Source organism: Rhipicephalus sanguineus, chromosome 9 (assembly GCF_013339695.2).
Source record: "Rhipicephalus sanguineus isolate Rsan-2018 chromosome 9, BIME_Rsan_1.4, whole genome shotgun sequence".
Classification (NCBI taxonomy): Eukaryota; Metazoa; Arthropoda; class Arachnida; order Ixodida; family Ixodidae; genus Rhipicephalus; species Rhipicephalus sanguineus.
The window spans coordinates 151,028,128-151,042,825 of NC_051184.2; the positions used below are offsets into that span (position 1 = coordinate 151,028,128).

At 52.7% G+C, this 14,698-nt stretch overlaps 2 protein-coding genes across 2 annotated transcripts; both read right to left on the reverse strand.

Moving 5' to 3' along the window:
* Nucleotides 1–984: 984 nt before the first annotated feature.
* On the reverse strand, nucleotides 985–3,309 carry LOC119405916 (uncharacterized). Its single transcript, XM_037672742.1, has 2 exons — nucleotides 2,800–3,309; nucleotides 985–1,596 (listed from the first exon to the last, which is right to left on the reverse strand). Exons 1-2 carry the CDS (start codon nucleotides 3,307–3,309, stop codon nucleotides 985–987), a joined length of 1,122 nt encoding a protein of 373 aa, XP_037528670.1.
* Nucleotides 3,310–4,144: 835 nt separating this feature from the next.
* Nucleotides 4,145–4,915, reverse strand: LOC119405917 (uncharacterized). Its single transcript, XM_037672743.1, has one exon. The coding sequence runs from the start codon at nucleotides 4,913–4,915 to the stop codon at nucleotides 4,145–4,147; it is 771 nt and encodes a 256-aa protein (XP_037528671.1).
* Between the last annotated feature and the right edge of the window lie 9,783 nt (nucleotides 4,916–14,698).

The following is a 14,698-nucleotide window of genomic DNA, read 5'->3' on the forward strand; positions in this document are numbered from 1 at the left end:
TGCGCTGAAAAGGAACCGCACATACTTCATCCATAAAAAGCTTTTCTTTGCGTCTGAATTCACCAGGCCAGTGACATTACAGACAGAGAGATAATAAGATGAGAGAAAGGCAGGGAGGTCAACCATAATTGTAGCATCCGGTTTGCCACCCTGCACTAAGGGGAGGGGGAAAGGGAAAGAAAGATGGAAAGGAAAGCGGAACGAAAAAACAAGCAAACAAAAGGAAAGTACAGAGCGTGAGTACTATCTATTCAATAGGCCACTGCCACGCAAAAAGTTCAGTAAGGCCTTAATTGATTTCCGGTGCGACGATAGTTTGGGTCGGCGTTCTAGCACTAACTGTTCCGACAGGGGTCTGTCGTCAAGGCGGCCAACGCAGCAGCTAGCGGCAGTCTGTGCGCGCTGTGGCGAGGACAACGATTAGGAACGTGCTCTATCGTTTCTTCACTGCCGCAGTGGTTGCAAGCAGCACTGTCTTCCATGCCTATTCGGAAGGCAAAAGATTTGGTGAAAGCGACAATAGTCGGCAAAGCACCGTTGTCTCGAGTCCGGACGGAGGACGAAGTCGACGAGATGGGTCCAGTCGGCGCAGTCGTGTGCGCGGTAAACTTGGTGTGGTGGTACGGTGAAACTTTATCGCCCAAAGAAGGGGTCCTGAAAGACACTTGGCTAGGCGCCAGGTGTAGAGGGCACCTCCCACGTCGGGACAGAGAGTCCTGTTGGTACGCGTGAGCGACGCAGAGACGAGGCGTGTTGTTGAGAGTCTCGGTACCAACTGGCTTTATTTCTCGGCGAACTGGTTTTCCTTCTCTCCCTCTCCGCGCCTCCTTCGTGCCTTTGTTACGGCGCAGAGGGAGGGAAGAGAATGTCGTTCTCCCTCACGCTGGCAGCGCCACGGCTGCACCGTGGAGCATTTAGAGTTCACCACAGTACTCCCCCCCCCCCCCCCCCCCCTAGTGAGAGCACGAGCGAAATGAAACGCGGCTACAGGTTGAGGCGATTTGGCGCACCTGTCCGTCTTCCACTGCGTGTGTGATATTTTTCAGTCACTGGGGCGTCCGTCGCTGGTGTGGGATGTGGCGCTGTTCGGCAGGTTTCAGGTGGAAGGGCGGAGGTTTCTGTCGTGGACTGGTTGGTCTCCATGTGTGCCGGCTTAACTCTGTCCAATGACACCACTTCCTGGCGGCCATGCCTTTCGATGGAAATTGTTTTTCTCCCGTGGCGGAGAACTCTGAAGGGTCCGTCGTACGGTGCTTGTAGTGAGCTTCGTACTACATCGTTGCGCAGAAAGATGTGGCTACACGACTCGAGTTCGCTGCTCACATATATGCTTCTTTCTGTGGGCTGTCGTGGAGGTGTCGGTCGAAGTTTTGTCATGATGTGACGTAGGCGAGATGCGTAGTCGCCAGCAGGAATGTGGGTTTGTTGTTGGTCAGGCACAAAGAACTCGCCAGGCAGGCGCAGGGTTGTGCCGTAGACAAGTTCTGCAGCGCTGCAGCCGACGTCCGCCTTGAAAGCAGTGCGAATGCCCCAGAGTACAATGGGCAGTGCTTCGACCCAGGAGTGTTCTTCGCTTGCCATGAGTGCGGCTTTCAGCTGTAGGTGGAATCGCTCAACCATTCCATTACTCATCGGATGGTAGGCAGTCGTTCTGATGCGCGAAGCACCGATGAGCTTTGTTAGACTGGCGAATAATGCGGACTCGAATTGGCTTCCTCTGTCGGTTGTAATGGATGATGGCACGCCAAAGCGACAGAGCCAGTGACTGACGAAAGCACGGGCAACAGTTTCGGCTGTGATGTCTGGCATGGGAACAGCCTCTGCCCAACGCGTGAAACGGTCAACACAAGTTAGCAGATACATTTGGCCCTGACAGGGTGGCAACGGCCCGACGATGTCCACGTGTATGTGGTCGAATCGAGCATCTGGCCCGGGAAACTTCTCCAACGGTGTCACGGTGTGACGCTGTACCTTGGAGCGCTGGCATGCGAGACACTCACGAGTCCATTGTCGGGAATCGCGGTTGATGCCGGGCCATACGAAACGTGTCGTTAGGAGCTTTTGCGTAGCTCGGATTCCCGGGTGTGACATCTCGTGTAGCGATGCGAATACCTCGCGACGGAAGTGCACGGGCACAAATGGTCGTGGCTTGCTAGTAGACGTGTCGCAGCAAAGCCCTTCTGTACCTGGCAAGGGTAACCACTGCAGGTTTAGTGACGTCGACGTTTCTTGTAGGCGGCGCAATTCGTCGTCATCCCGTTGAGCAGCCGCCATTTTGCTGAGATCTATTCCTGTGGGACAGGTTATGGCGCTGACCGGGCTGCGCGAGAGGGCATCGGCGACAGCGTTGTCGACTCCTTTGATGTGGCGGATGTCCGTGGTAAATTCGGATATGTATGACATCTGCCGCAGTTCGCGGGCTGTATGGGCACCCCCCTCAGCATTCAGTGAACGCAAGGCATACATGAGAGGCTTGTGGTCCGTCAAGACAAAGAATTCGGTACCTTCTAGGTAATGCCGAAAGTGCCGGATTGTCGCGTAGACGGCCAGCAGTTCGCGCCCGAAGGTGCTGTACCGCTGTTCGGTGGATGTCAGTTTCCGGGAAAAGAAAGCGATTGGTCGCCACACTCCTTTGATGAGTTGTTGAAGTGCAGCACCCACAGCTACGTTCGATGCGTCGACCATGACGCACTGCGTAACTCCCGGTTGCGGGTAAGTGAGAAGCGCGGCGTCGGCAAGACGTCTCTTGATCTCTTGGAAGGCCGCTTGGGCGCCCTCCGTCCAGTGGAGCTCCTTTACGGCATCCTTTGTATCCTTAGCGGCACCTTCGTGTGTCGACAGCAGGAGGTGGAGAGGCTGTAGAATAGTGGCACACTGGGGGATGAAACGGCGGTAGTAGTTCACGAGACCAAGGAACTCACGGAGCTGACGTTTATTGTTGGGTTGTGGGAACTGCTCGACAGCTTTAACCTTGTCTGGATGAGGTTTAATTCCGGAGCTCGAGATGACGTGACCAAGAAACGTCAGCTTGTGCACCCCAAACTCAGACTTGTCCGTGTTCACCAGTATTCCATGCTCTGCCAGGCGCTGAAACACTGATCGCAGATGCACCTCATGTTGATCTGGTGTGCTGCTTGCGATGAGTAGATCGTCGAGGTACGCATGACAGAAGTCGAGGCCGTGTAAAACGCCGTTAATAAAGCGCTGGAATGTCTGTCCGGAGTTTCTCAAGCCGAAAGGCATGCGGAGGAACTCGAACAGGCCGAATGGCTTTGTTATCGCCGTCTTCGGGATGTCTTCTGAGGCCATGGGAATTTGATGGTAGGCACGTGCGAGGTCGATCTTGGAGAAAAGTGTCGCACCATGCAGGTTGGCCGTGACGTCGTGAATATGAGGTAGCGGATAACGGTCGGGCACGGTTGCTCGGTTGAGGGCTCGATAATCCCCGCAGGGCCGCCAGTCTCCTGGTGTAGACTTTGGCACCATGTGTAGTGGAGATGCCCAAGGGCTAGCGGATGGGCGGATTATGCCGAGCTCGAGCATGTGGTCGAACTTGCATGTGGTCGAACTTGCAGCTTCTGGGGGGACAGGCGGCGTGGGCGTGCGTAAACCGGGGGCCCTGTGGTGGAAATGTGGTGACATACATTGTGTGTGACGACTCCGCCGGTCTGTGGCGGCCGCGTCAGCTCGGGGAACTCGCGTAGGATAGCCGTAAAACGGGCGGTGCCCGGTGGTATCACGAGCGTAGGGCTGAGAGGCGGATGCTTAGACGGCTTTCCGCACACTTCTGCTTGTGAGAGGGGATCCTGTATACGCCGGTTTCGTACATCAACAAGCAGTCCAAAGTGACGCAAGAAGTCCGCTCCCAGGATAGCAAATTTTACGTCAGCTACCACGAATATCCACCGAAATGTCCTCTTGAAGCCCAGGTCCAGCGAGAGTGAGCGGTGCCCGTACGTCGGTATCGTCGTGTTATTTACAGCTTGCAACGGTGACGAACACGGGCCTTTGCGATCGGCTGGCGACGCCGGCACAACGCTCACTTCTGCCCCAGTGTCGACCAGGAAACGAGTGCCTTTCTCGCGATCAGTCAGGAAGAAGACCGACGGGCGACTTTCCGCTGAGCCGGTGGCACTTGTCGCCGTCAGTGCTGGCTCGGCGCGTTTCCCGATTTCTCGCACGGCGGCACGCATTTCCGTGCAGTATCACCGAACTTACGGTGGTACCAGCACAGCTGCCGCTGTTGTTGTGTAGCACTCCGCCGTGTCAGAGGCCGTGTGCTTTGACTTCCGCTTGACTGCAGCGCCGCGACGGTGTCGGCGAGGCGAGAAATTTCCGCACGAATCTCCAACAAGGCGGGAGAGGGCGAGGCTTCGGCGAGCACCGTGGCAACTGCTGGCGTGGCGACGGCCATGAGTCGGTCAGCCATTTCGGCGATCTTGGAAACGTCCGTCTCTCCGGAAGCCGTGACGCCTATCCGCACGGTTGCGGGCAGTCTTTGAAGGAAAAGCTCCTGCACCAGGCGACTGTCGAGACCTGCTGTGCAGCCCGCTAGTTGCTGCATGTGGCGCAACAGTTGGCTGGGTCGGCGGTCGCCCAGTTCGGTCTCGCGTAGCAGCTGCTGCAGGCGCTCCGGCTCCAAAGGGGTTAGACGGCGAATCAGCGTCTCTTTGAGCACTCGATAGGCATCTTCGGCTGGTGGGGCAAGCAGAATGTCGCGCACCTCGCTCGCTGTGGCAGGTGGGATGTTGGCGACCACGTGGTGGTACTTGGTGTGGTCGGCGGTGATGCGGCGGGCGGCGAACTGCGATTCCACTTGGGCGAACCAAAGTGCCGGGTCGCTGGTCCAAAAGGGAGGAAGCTTCACGTCTAACACAGCTACTGTCGGGCTGGCGACGGCGTCGTGGTGTTCCATGTTCGGGACTGCGGGTCACCAATTGTTGGTACGCGTGAGCGACGCAGAGAAGAGGCGTGTTGTTGAGAGTCTCGGTACCAACTGGCTTTATTTCTCGGCGAACTGGTTTTCCTTCTCTCCCTCTCCGCGCCTTCTTCGTGCCTTTGTTACGGCGCAGAGGGAGGGAAGAGAATGTCGTTCTCCCTCACGCTGGCAGCGCCACGGCTGCACCGCGGAGCATTTAGAGTTCACCACAGTCCGAAGCTCTCCGCCGCCTCGCGGGCCTCCTGGACAGCCCGAAGTTGGTTTTCTAGTGAAGCACTTTTGAGCATTTTGTCCCAATGTTCCAGGCGTAAGTGCTACTCGATGCACAACCACATATCCCACAGGTAGCACACATGGTCTAGAAAACGTCAATTTTAGGGATGAATGGGATAAAACGTATTCTAAACCAATTTCGACGTTTTAAAAACGTCACAGAAACGCCATATTATATCTGTTTTTGGTTACGTCTAAAAAACGCACTTTTTAAGACCATTTGTGTCTGCAACGTTTTGTAAAGAGATATTTCAAGACGGTTGTTGGATTCTAAACCAATTTCAACGTTTTAAGAACGTCACAGAAAATGCCGGATTATATTTTGTTTGTGACGTCTAGGAGACGCACTTTATAAGTCGTTTTCTCGCCGAGCAGCGGATCGCGCGCCATTTGGTCCATGCGTGCATGGGCATGCATGAACCACCGCGAATTGAAATTTTAACTCGAGCCTGCGCACGCCATCTCTCATTGGGATAAAGAAAGTAACGCGCAAAAGGATAAAGGCGTGTGGTGTCGACATTGCATCAGCTATCATGAAGACTTCAAAATTCGGTAATCAGTAAACTTAATGTAATTTACTGTAATTTACTCGCAGCGATAGCCGTCTAACTTCGTCACGAAGGGCTTGGCACTGACTGTATCCATTCGCGAGGCTGTTGCTTCTCGCCGATTTCGCGTGGACGGTGGCGCTCGCCGGTCATACCCTCTTTTGCTATTCGCAATGCCCATAGACTGTCGCGCCACCGAGCGGAATTCAGGAGCGTCCTCTCGAGGAGGGTTAGTAGACGACAAAATGGCGGCACTATGCAGTCGCTCCCTTGTTCGGCTGTGCTAGCCTCAGTGTTAACGCGTTGGCAAGAAAGGAACACTACGACTTTGCATGTTCCCTGCATCAGTGAACAAACCGGGCCCTCCGTGACACGAGAAATCTGATTCGTTCTTGCGAGACGCGAAGTTTTCGTGAAAATACGTGGCAACTCGCGCTTTCAAGGCTAGCCTTTAGCCCACAGTGTACACATACTATCAGCTTCGCGAGGCTTTCTGTAGCCACGTAGGTAAGTTAAATGTTATCGTCTGACATATTCAGTTGAAGCTCACCCTGTTTTACTTGCATATATAATTGGTCAGTGTTTCTTGTAGTGCATGAGTCCCATAACACTGCACGCGGGAGGGAAGTCGCGCGGGCTCGCGATGTGCTCATGTATAACTGAGCGATCTCAAGTTGGCGATACGTTAAAATAGGGCCTCTATCCTTTGTCAGCAAAGCGCTGTTACGAATCGTGCGAGCGACGTTTCACTCATTCGAGGACGCGTCTGCTCGACGCCTTTCGTAGAGCGAACGCTTTCCATCCACGCCGTCCTTCGCCAGTGTGTTGGGTTTCATGGTTTCATTGGTTTCATAGCCACCGCTAGGATGGCTACCACCGCTGCGCCGCTTGTTTTTGTACGTTTGTTGATAGGTGGCAGCACACTGCAAGCGATTTGCTTGTTGACCGGTCTGAGAGCAAAACGTTCTCCGCGCCCAGACGTCTAATTGTAAACGTGGTGACGCGGAGTGGTCGAAGTCGTTCGGCGGAGGAAATTCTTCAGATTGCTTTCAGCAGTGATGTTGAAAGAAACCATCTTGACGACGAGAATTTTTCACTGGACGTAGAAGACTGTGAAAGCACCGAGAGTGACAGCGACGATGAACCACCAGCTGCTAACTCCCGAGGAGCGAGTTGCACTTCACGTCCCCTCGTGCGTTAATGTTCTTTCACGCTTGTAAGTCACTTTGATTGTATTTAATGTATAATATCCTTGAGCGAGATCAAAATAAAAGCATAGTTCCTCTTGTGCATTGCATGTATCACAATTATTGTGGATATTATGGAGCGCCGCATGCCGCCAACACTCGAGCTCGACCAGCGAAGCGAAATGGTTAGAGCGATGGAACGTGCATTCACGGCCACAATCCACGCCTCTCGGCGAACTTCTTCGACGTTGCGAAAAGCATACGTGTGCATTCTTTTCGATATTCATGTTTCGATCGTGCTGATCGAGCCTGCAACATGCGATTGAAGTACGCACGGCTAGAGTCTCAGCATGGCTGTGACACAAGCGCTACTGAATGGCATGTTAAATGCTTGTGTTCCGTTGAAGACGTAACTCCGCGTTTTCGACTGCGCAAGTAATGACGACGGGGTATTATCACAGAACACTTTTATGTTTGCAAGCCATTATCACGCGCAGCAGCGATGGCGCTACTCGCTGGCGGCCTACTACTGCGGCAAATCCGTCAGGCAGGCTCGGTACGTACTACCTCGGAGTGCCGTTCAGCTCATACGTCAATTATAGTTCATACAGGTTTATGTAGCACGCACAGGATTTCGCAAAGCATCGCTATGCACGGTAACGGAGCTGAAATATAACCTTTCAGTTCGCAGCAAATAATTAGGTGGCGAGTACTTAGCACTTTCCATGGTTTGGGAAAGTATTTTAGTCTCATATCCATTTCAGCGCAGCTCATGACTTCATCCGGTGAAAGTGGCACGGTCCGTACGTCCGCACGTCCTATCTGTTCCTATGCTAACAAACGGGTTGACCCTCCTCCTGGCGCCATCTTGAAAAGCACGGCGCGCCACCTATAGTTCGTGGGCATTGCGAATATTTCGTGTTTGTGTCGTGACTCATGGAGGCTATGAACGCGGCTGTGAAGAAACTATACTTCGTTGCGTGCCAAACTTTGGGCCCGAATGCAAGTATGTCTCTGTGGAACGACTGTTACGTTGACTGACGGTTACGCCTATAGTCCCGTAAGATTTCCTGCGGAAATATGCACTCGTCAGCTTGCGCGCGGGATGCGCTCGCAACTTCCTTTCTTCTATGTTCGAGGGACGCACGTGGTTACCTTGATGTGCGATGAGTTTTCTTTGGGTTTGCGGATTCCGTAAACTACGGGCTTCTGTCATTTCTGAAGGTAAGTCCATTTTTATTGCATTTGCGTCAGCATTTATGAACCATATAAAAGCGTGTTTCATTGAGCTTCTTCGATTTACCAAGTTCCGGACGCGTCCCGGACCAGCCGCCGTCGGCACGCGGACGCCTCGACTCGTAGGTATTCGGTCAGGCGGCACGCGGCCCTCCTCCGAAGCTGGTACACGGTGATGTGACCGGCGTTGAACGTCGCTTCACCTTCATTCAAACATCTTTGCGTTTCTTTAGCGATAAAAGTATCGTCTGCAGAGAAACTATAGAGTTACTGACGAGCTTCGCTGCTCGAGACGCGCACACTTGCGAGATCGCCGTATCACCGTCTCGTCCGCCATTTTGACCTGCCGTGGCGCTGTCTATGGTCGCTGGAATGATCGACTATTTACGTCAAGTGGCCCCATTATAACGTAATCCAAGAGTCCCGAGAGGCATCGGCATAGCCTCGGGCCGTCTGCGCACTGCGCGTCCGCGATGGCGTCGGTCACGCCGTCTGCTCCGTCTATGGCTGCAACACCAGCCACAATGCCGACCCAATCCCGACCGCAACGGTCCATGGTTAGATCGTGGATGATACCTGTTTGCGTTGTGGCACAACATACCAAGTAAACTACTGGAGCGCACGCGCATCGAAGACGCGCGTGGGGCGTTACGTGTCGCTCATTTTTTCTGCGCGTGTTTCCGCGACCTTCAGAAATACGCGCATGCTCGACGCGGCTCACAACGCCGACGACAAGATTGGGTGCGAAGACAATGTGAAATCCGGAAACGGGCGAGAAGAGGACAGAAAAGCAAATAGAGAGCAAGAGCACGTCGAAAAATTCCCGTGTCCAACTCAAGATGCGCGTGACGCACTGCGCCGTCGTCTGCCAGCTACCAGAAAGAAATCGTTCGGACAGTCCCGGGCCGTCCGCAGGCCACTAGGCACACGAAAAACAAACATGCATCCGATCAGTCCTGGACCAGTGGGCGGAGCGGCTTCCGGTTGGTCGCCGAGAAAAACGAATGCAGCGCCGGCGTCCGGGGCCATCCGGGACGTGTAAATCGAAGAGGCTCATTGCATCACGGGTTGCATGTGCGATATATGTTTCAGCAGTGCGTGACTACGGAATTTATTCAGCATACATGATAAAGCTGTTGAAACGTAAATGCAGGTCATGGTGTCCGTTCATGTTCGGACGAATACGAGCGGAAAGTGTATTTATATTTGTTAACCTAATTTCAGTAAAATGGACTATGTTTTTTCTTGGACGCTTGTTGAGGTAGTTTCAAGAGATACATTAGCTTAAGCTACGTTTGGCGCGTAATAGGCAGCTTTAGAATAAGGTACGCAAAGATAGCGTTCGTTGGGCGCGTATGCTATTTCCGCTCAGTGCTGGGCAGTATCGCAGATACATGTATCTTAGATACTATCTTAGATACTCCTTGGGCATATAGGCGTGCGCACAGCGGGGGCAGGGGGGTAGCCGCCCCCCATATTCACCTAAGAGGGGGGGCGCAAAGTCAGCCCCCCACATCGACATAATAGGGAGGGGGGCGCTGCGACTCGGGGGGGGGCGCAATGTCAGCGCCATACATTGACATTATTGGGAGGGGGGCGCTGCGACGAACCTTCGCCCCCCCCCCCCCTGAAGAGGAACCCTGCGCACGCCTATGTCCTTGGGTATCTTGTATCTGTATCGCGATACCTGTCGCAAAACGTGTATCAATATTTGTATTTCCGATACATTGAAGAATGTATCGTGTATCTTCAGATACAAGATACTGAGATCGCAGCACCACCGTGCGAAACAAACATTGGCTGAAGTCCGCTTCTCAAGCTGATACTGCTGCCGCTAAATCACCAGAGTAAAACTAAAAGCAGTGACATTATTTTATCTTTCCGCCAGAGTTTTCCGGCGAAGCGTTGAGCTTTGAGCTTCCCTGTTGGTGAAGCAGAGTCACATGGTGGCGCTCGCGCCGTCTCGAATAAGGTCATTCTGCCTTAAGAGGCAGATAGATGGACCGTGAATTTATATTTTTTGGTATAATAACATAGATTTAATCAATGTAGATAAGGCATTAGGACAACATGAAACAAGGAAGCTTTTTTTCTTCTTTCTCTTTTTTTTCGCCTTCGAGCCTGGTGGCAGACATGTCACCGCCCCGTTATAAAGGGGACGCTCATAGCATCCATCCATCCATCCATCCATCCATCCAGACAAGCGCGCGAACGTCCACGCCGTCACCAACAAGCCCGTGTGGCGACACACTGCGCACAAACCGGCGCAGCCTCCGCCTCGTCACTATCTAGTCCGGCGTGACACGGCTGCATGCTACACCACGCCTCCGATAAGGGATAGCGCCACCGCAGCGTCACCGGAGGCTTACGTCACCGACGGTGGCTATAAAACCGAGCTGTCAAGCTCGGAAGCCATCCATCCTTCCTTCGCTACCCGACTGAGCGCAGCGTCGGTGTGCTCGCTCCGCTGTTCCTTCGCTACCCGACTGAGCGCAGCGTCGGTGTGCTCGCTCCGCTGCTGCTACTACGTTAATAAACAGGCATGCAGTGCCATAGCTTTTCTTGAGCAAAATACATGTGCACAAAAACAACGCTGAGCTAAGCAACTATTCTAATGGTTGGCAATAAAAATGCCCGTGATTGGAATGACGCTTGCTCTAAAAGTAAATGGGGTTTTGGTACATGTTCTGAAAATGCCACGCTGTCACTCTGATCCCCTTGGCGAAAATTCTCAGCCGCATTCCACACTTGGGGCATAGACTTTACGCCGACGATATAACGGTTTGGACTACGTACGGCTCAGATGGTGACATTGAATCGACCCTTCAGGACGCAGCCACAGCTATAGCTACACACGCTGCAAGCATCGGCCTTGAATGCTCCCCTACAAAGTCGGCGCTCCTCATACTCCGACCGCGCCGTGTCCCTGCGGCCCCAATCACAATTTATTTGCATAACACTCCCATACCCAGTAAGGTAAAAAGTTGAACGAGTTGGTGTTGGTTAATGATAAGCACAGGGGCGCGATACAACGGTACACAAAAGGAAAAGAATGGACACGGGACGAGGCGCTACTAGCAACTGAAAAAAATTTATTCAGGAAAAACATATTTATCCCCCGTGCAATCATATCAACCCCTCTATCAGTTTGCAAGACGGGGAGATAGCCTTTATAGAACGTCTCTTTACGTAGGCATGCTGAGCGCAAGGTTTTAGTTTTTTAAAGACGATAGTCTTTCTTGGGGAACTTAAACGCAGAAATTTTGGTCTGTCTTTCTGTCTGTCTGTCTTTCTGTTTGTCGGCACGTCCCTCGATTCAGCCACTCGGCCAAAGTTGAACCACTTGCCCAAGGGCCAGCCGTCTTGAACTGGTACGGCTGTTCATACTTGTGAACGTTGTCGATCAAAAAGTAAATATCATGCATATCTGAGGTGCAACATCACTAGGTAAGTATTAGGTGGCGTGTTCCTTTAATAGAAAATGCATATATACGTAATTTTAAGGACCCTATAGTTTCTTAAGCTGCGCTGAAAATGCATAAGAATGGAAGCTTGAGCGAGTTGGTATGCGTTCATCTTTGTTGAAACAGCGCTCACTAGACGACGACGAAGTAAAAGAAGGCACAGGACAGGCGCTGCCTGTCGTGTGCCTTCTTTTACTTCGTCGTCGTCTAGTGAGCGCTGTTTTTTTTTTTTTTTTTTAATTTCGAGAGTTTGCCCAACGGCATACACAGTTAAATATACAGGTAGAGGCCGGCTTCCGCTATATACATCAACAATGCTCTATGGTGGGGCCCATAGAGCCACAAATCATAATCTGGTGGTCTTGTCGGATGAAGGCCCACTGTTCTCAGGTAGCGCCGCCGTATCTGATTCAGGCCAGGGCATGTCCACAACAGGTGCTTGATTGTAACCGCGGACGCTTCGGTGGTACAGAATGGGCAAGTATCCCCAAATGGTCCATGCAGATGTTGTGGCCAGGCATATGTGACCGACGGAGTAAGTGCCGCCCCCACACGAAGTCTCCGCAACACCACCTCCTCCTGGCGGGTAAGCCCGCCTGGGAGGTTTGAACCACACGGTGGAATTAAATCTCGTGTGGTGCGGCGGAGAATCTCCTTGCGGTGGAGGAACTCACCCCGGGGATCACTCGGGAAAGGCGCTTCTAGAGTACGTGGCAGCTCACTGTGGGTGGCGGTGTCAGCTTGTATGTGAGCAGAAATGGTGTCCCGTGGTATCCACTGTATCCTTATCTGGCCAGGCATCTGTGCAGTTATACGCTGTATATCACCTGCGAAAGTGTGCGCGTTATATACCTTGCGGAGCTCCTTTATGGCTGATGTAGAGTCTGTGCGTATTATAGTAAAGGATGACGACGATGCGGAAGCCGCGCTCACCAACTTCGTTGCGTCTCGTATTGCCAGAAGTTCAGCACTGACCGATGGAACCGGAGCTCTCAGGAGGTACAATCGATTGACACACAGGTTTTGGTGCCCCGGCACCACGATTGACGTAACCACCTGCGTGTCCGTGCAGCTCGCATCAGTATAGGCCACCAGTGATCCTGTCGGGAGTGCGGCATCTGCTTCTTCAATGTGGCGCCGGAAGGTAGTCGTTGGACGAGGGACTGGATTTCGGAGGCGGCCAATAGGTTTGTTATCCGTTAGTTGCCGGTGATCCCACGGTGGAAGGCTTACTATTGAAGGTGGCGAGACAGACACTGGATTGCCCATATATGCCGCTAAGTCAGCAGCAGGTGGTAGAAATGACGGCTTGAGTTCCCTTGCTTGTCGGCGTTGATAAATCAACTCGTCGATGGTGTTTAGTTGCGCCTCTTCCTGAAGTATCGGAATAGGTGTGCATCGTGGAAGCCCGGTAACGACGCGCATCGCTTCTCTGTTGATGCATTCTAAACGGGCCCAATCTCTCACTGTAAGGTGCTGAAATTGAGCCGAATAAATAAGGCGAGGCTGCAGCACTGCTCGAACAAGTAAACGGGCAATCTTCGTGCGGGCACCTCCAGCCTTGGAGCTGATTCGTCGTATCAGATGGAGCACCTGGTGCGCTTGTTGCTTAATTTCGCGAATCCAAGCTTTTGCAGATCCATTTGCCGTAATGACAACGCCTAATATGCGTAGCTGGGGAGCTGGCGTAAGAGGACGTCCAGATAATGTCAGCTGAATAGGCGTGTTTACAAGTCGTCGCCGGCCCCAGCTGTTGGCAACCGACATGTAGAGAGTCTTGTCTGTTGAGAGGGTCAATCCTATGCATCTGCACCACTCGTCGGCTGTGTTTAGAGCTTCTTGTAACGCCGATTCCTGTCGTTGAAGGTCGTTGTGAACACTCCACACTGTGATATCGTCGGCGTATATGATGTAATACACGTCCGAGATCGCTGCCAGAGCCCATCCGAGGGGTAGCATTGCCAGGTTAAAGAGCAATGGTGCAAGTACTGATCCCTGTGGCACTCCCCGTTTTGAGTTAAAGGTTTCAACAAAGCTGAAAATGCGACTGCGCTGAAATTTGCCTTCCTCCGTGCCCTTCGCACGAGCTCATTGTTGTGTTTCGGTTTCGGTTCTGTATTGCACTGTACGAATGCCATGGGTTGGTGTTGAAAAACTTTAGTTTTGAGAAGGCCAAGAAGGTGAAAAAAAATATTAAAAAAATGAAAAAGCAGCGTTGTGGGCGGCCTTCAGGCTGCCGGTTGTGGGCGCCGCTCTGGCGTTCCTGTTTTACCGAGACGACGTGTAAATAAAAGAGTGTGTGGAGAGTACTCGTTGAGTGCGGACGTTTCTCTGCTTCAGCGCTTCGCGCCAAACCGCGTTTTCGGGCTGGCTGGCGTCCCCGCCGGTCGCGTTGGTCACCGCCGGTCTTCGCCTGCTGCTGCGCCGGGACTGCCAGCACGCAACACAGCACTCATGTTTCCCGACGTATTGCCAGATGGCGTCCATATCTCACACAACGCCTCTTCTATCGTCTTTACACGACATTTGCAGCGAAGCACGCAGATACGCGGCCAATTTTTGTTTGTTGACTCGTTGGGGTTGATCGGCACGTCACTCGATTCAGCCACTCGGCCAAAGTTGAACCACTTGCCCAAGGGCCAGCCATCTTGAACTGGTACGGCTGTTCATATTTGTGAACGTTGTCGATCAAAAAGTAAATATCACGCATGCATGAGGCGCAACATAACTAGGTAAGTATTAGGTGGTGTGTTCCTTTAATAGAAAATGCATACATACGTAATTCTAAAGACCCTAGTTTCTTAAGCTGCGCTGAAAATGCGACTGCGCTGAAGCTTGCCTTCCTCCTTGCCCTCTGCACGAGCTCATTGTTGTGTTTCGGTTTCGGTTCTGTATTGCACTGTACGATTGCCATGGGGCGCCGCTCTGGCATTCCTGGTTTACCCAGGCGACGTGTAAATAAAACAGTGTGTGGAGAGTACTCGTTGGGTGCGGACGTTTCTTCTGCTTCAGCGCTTCGCGCCAAACCGCGTGTTCGGGCTGGCTGGCGTC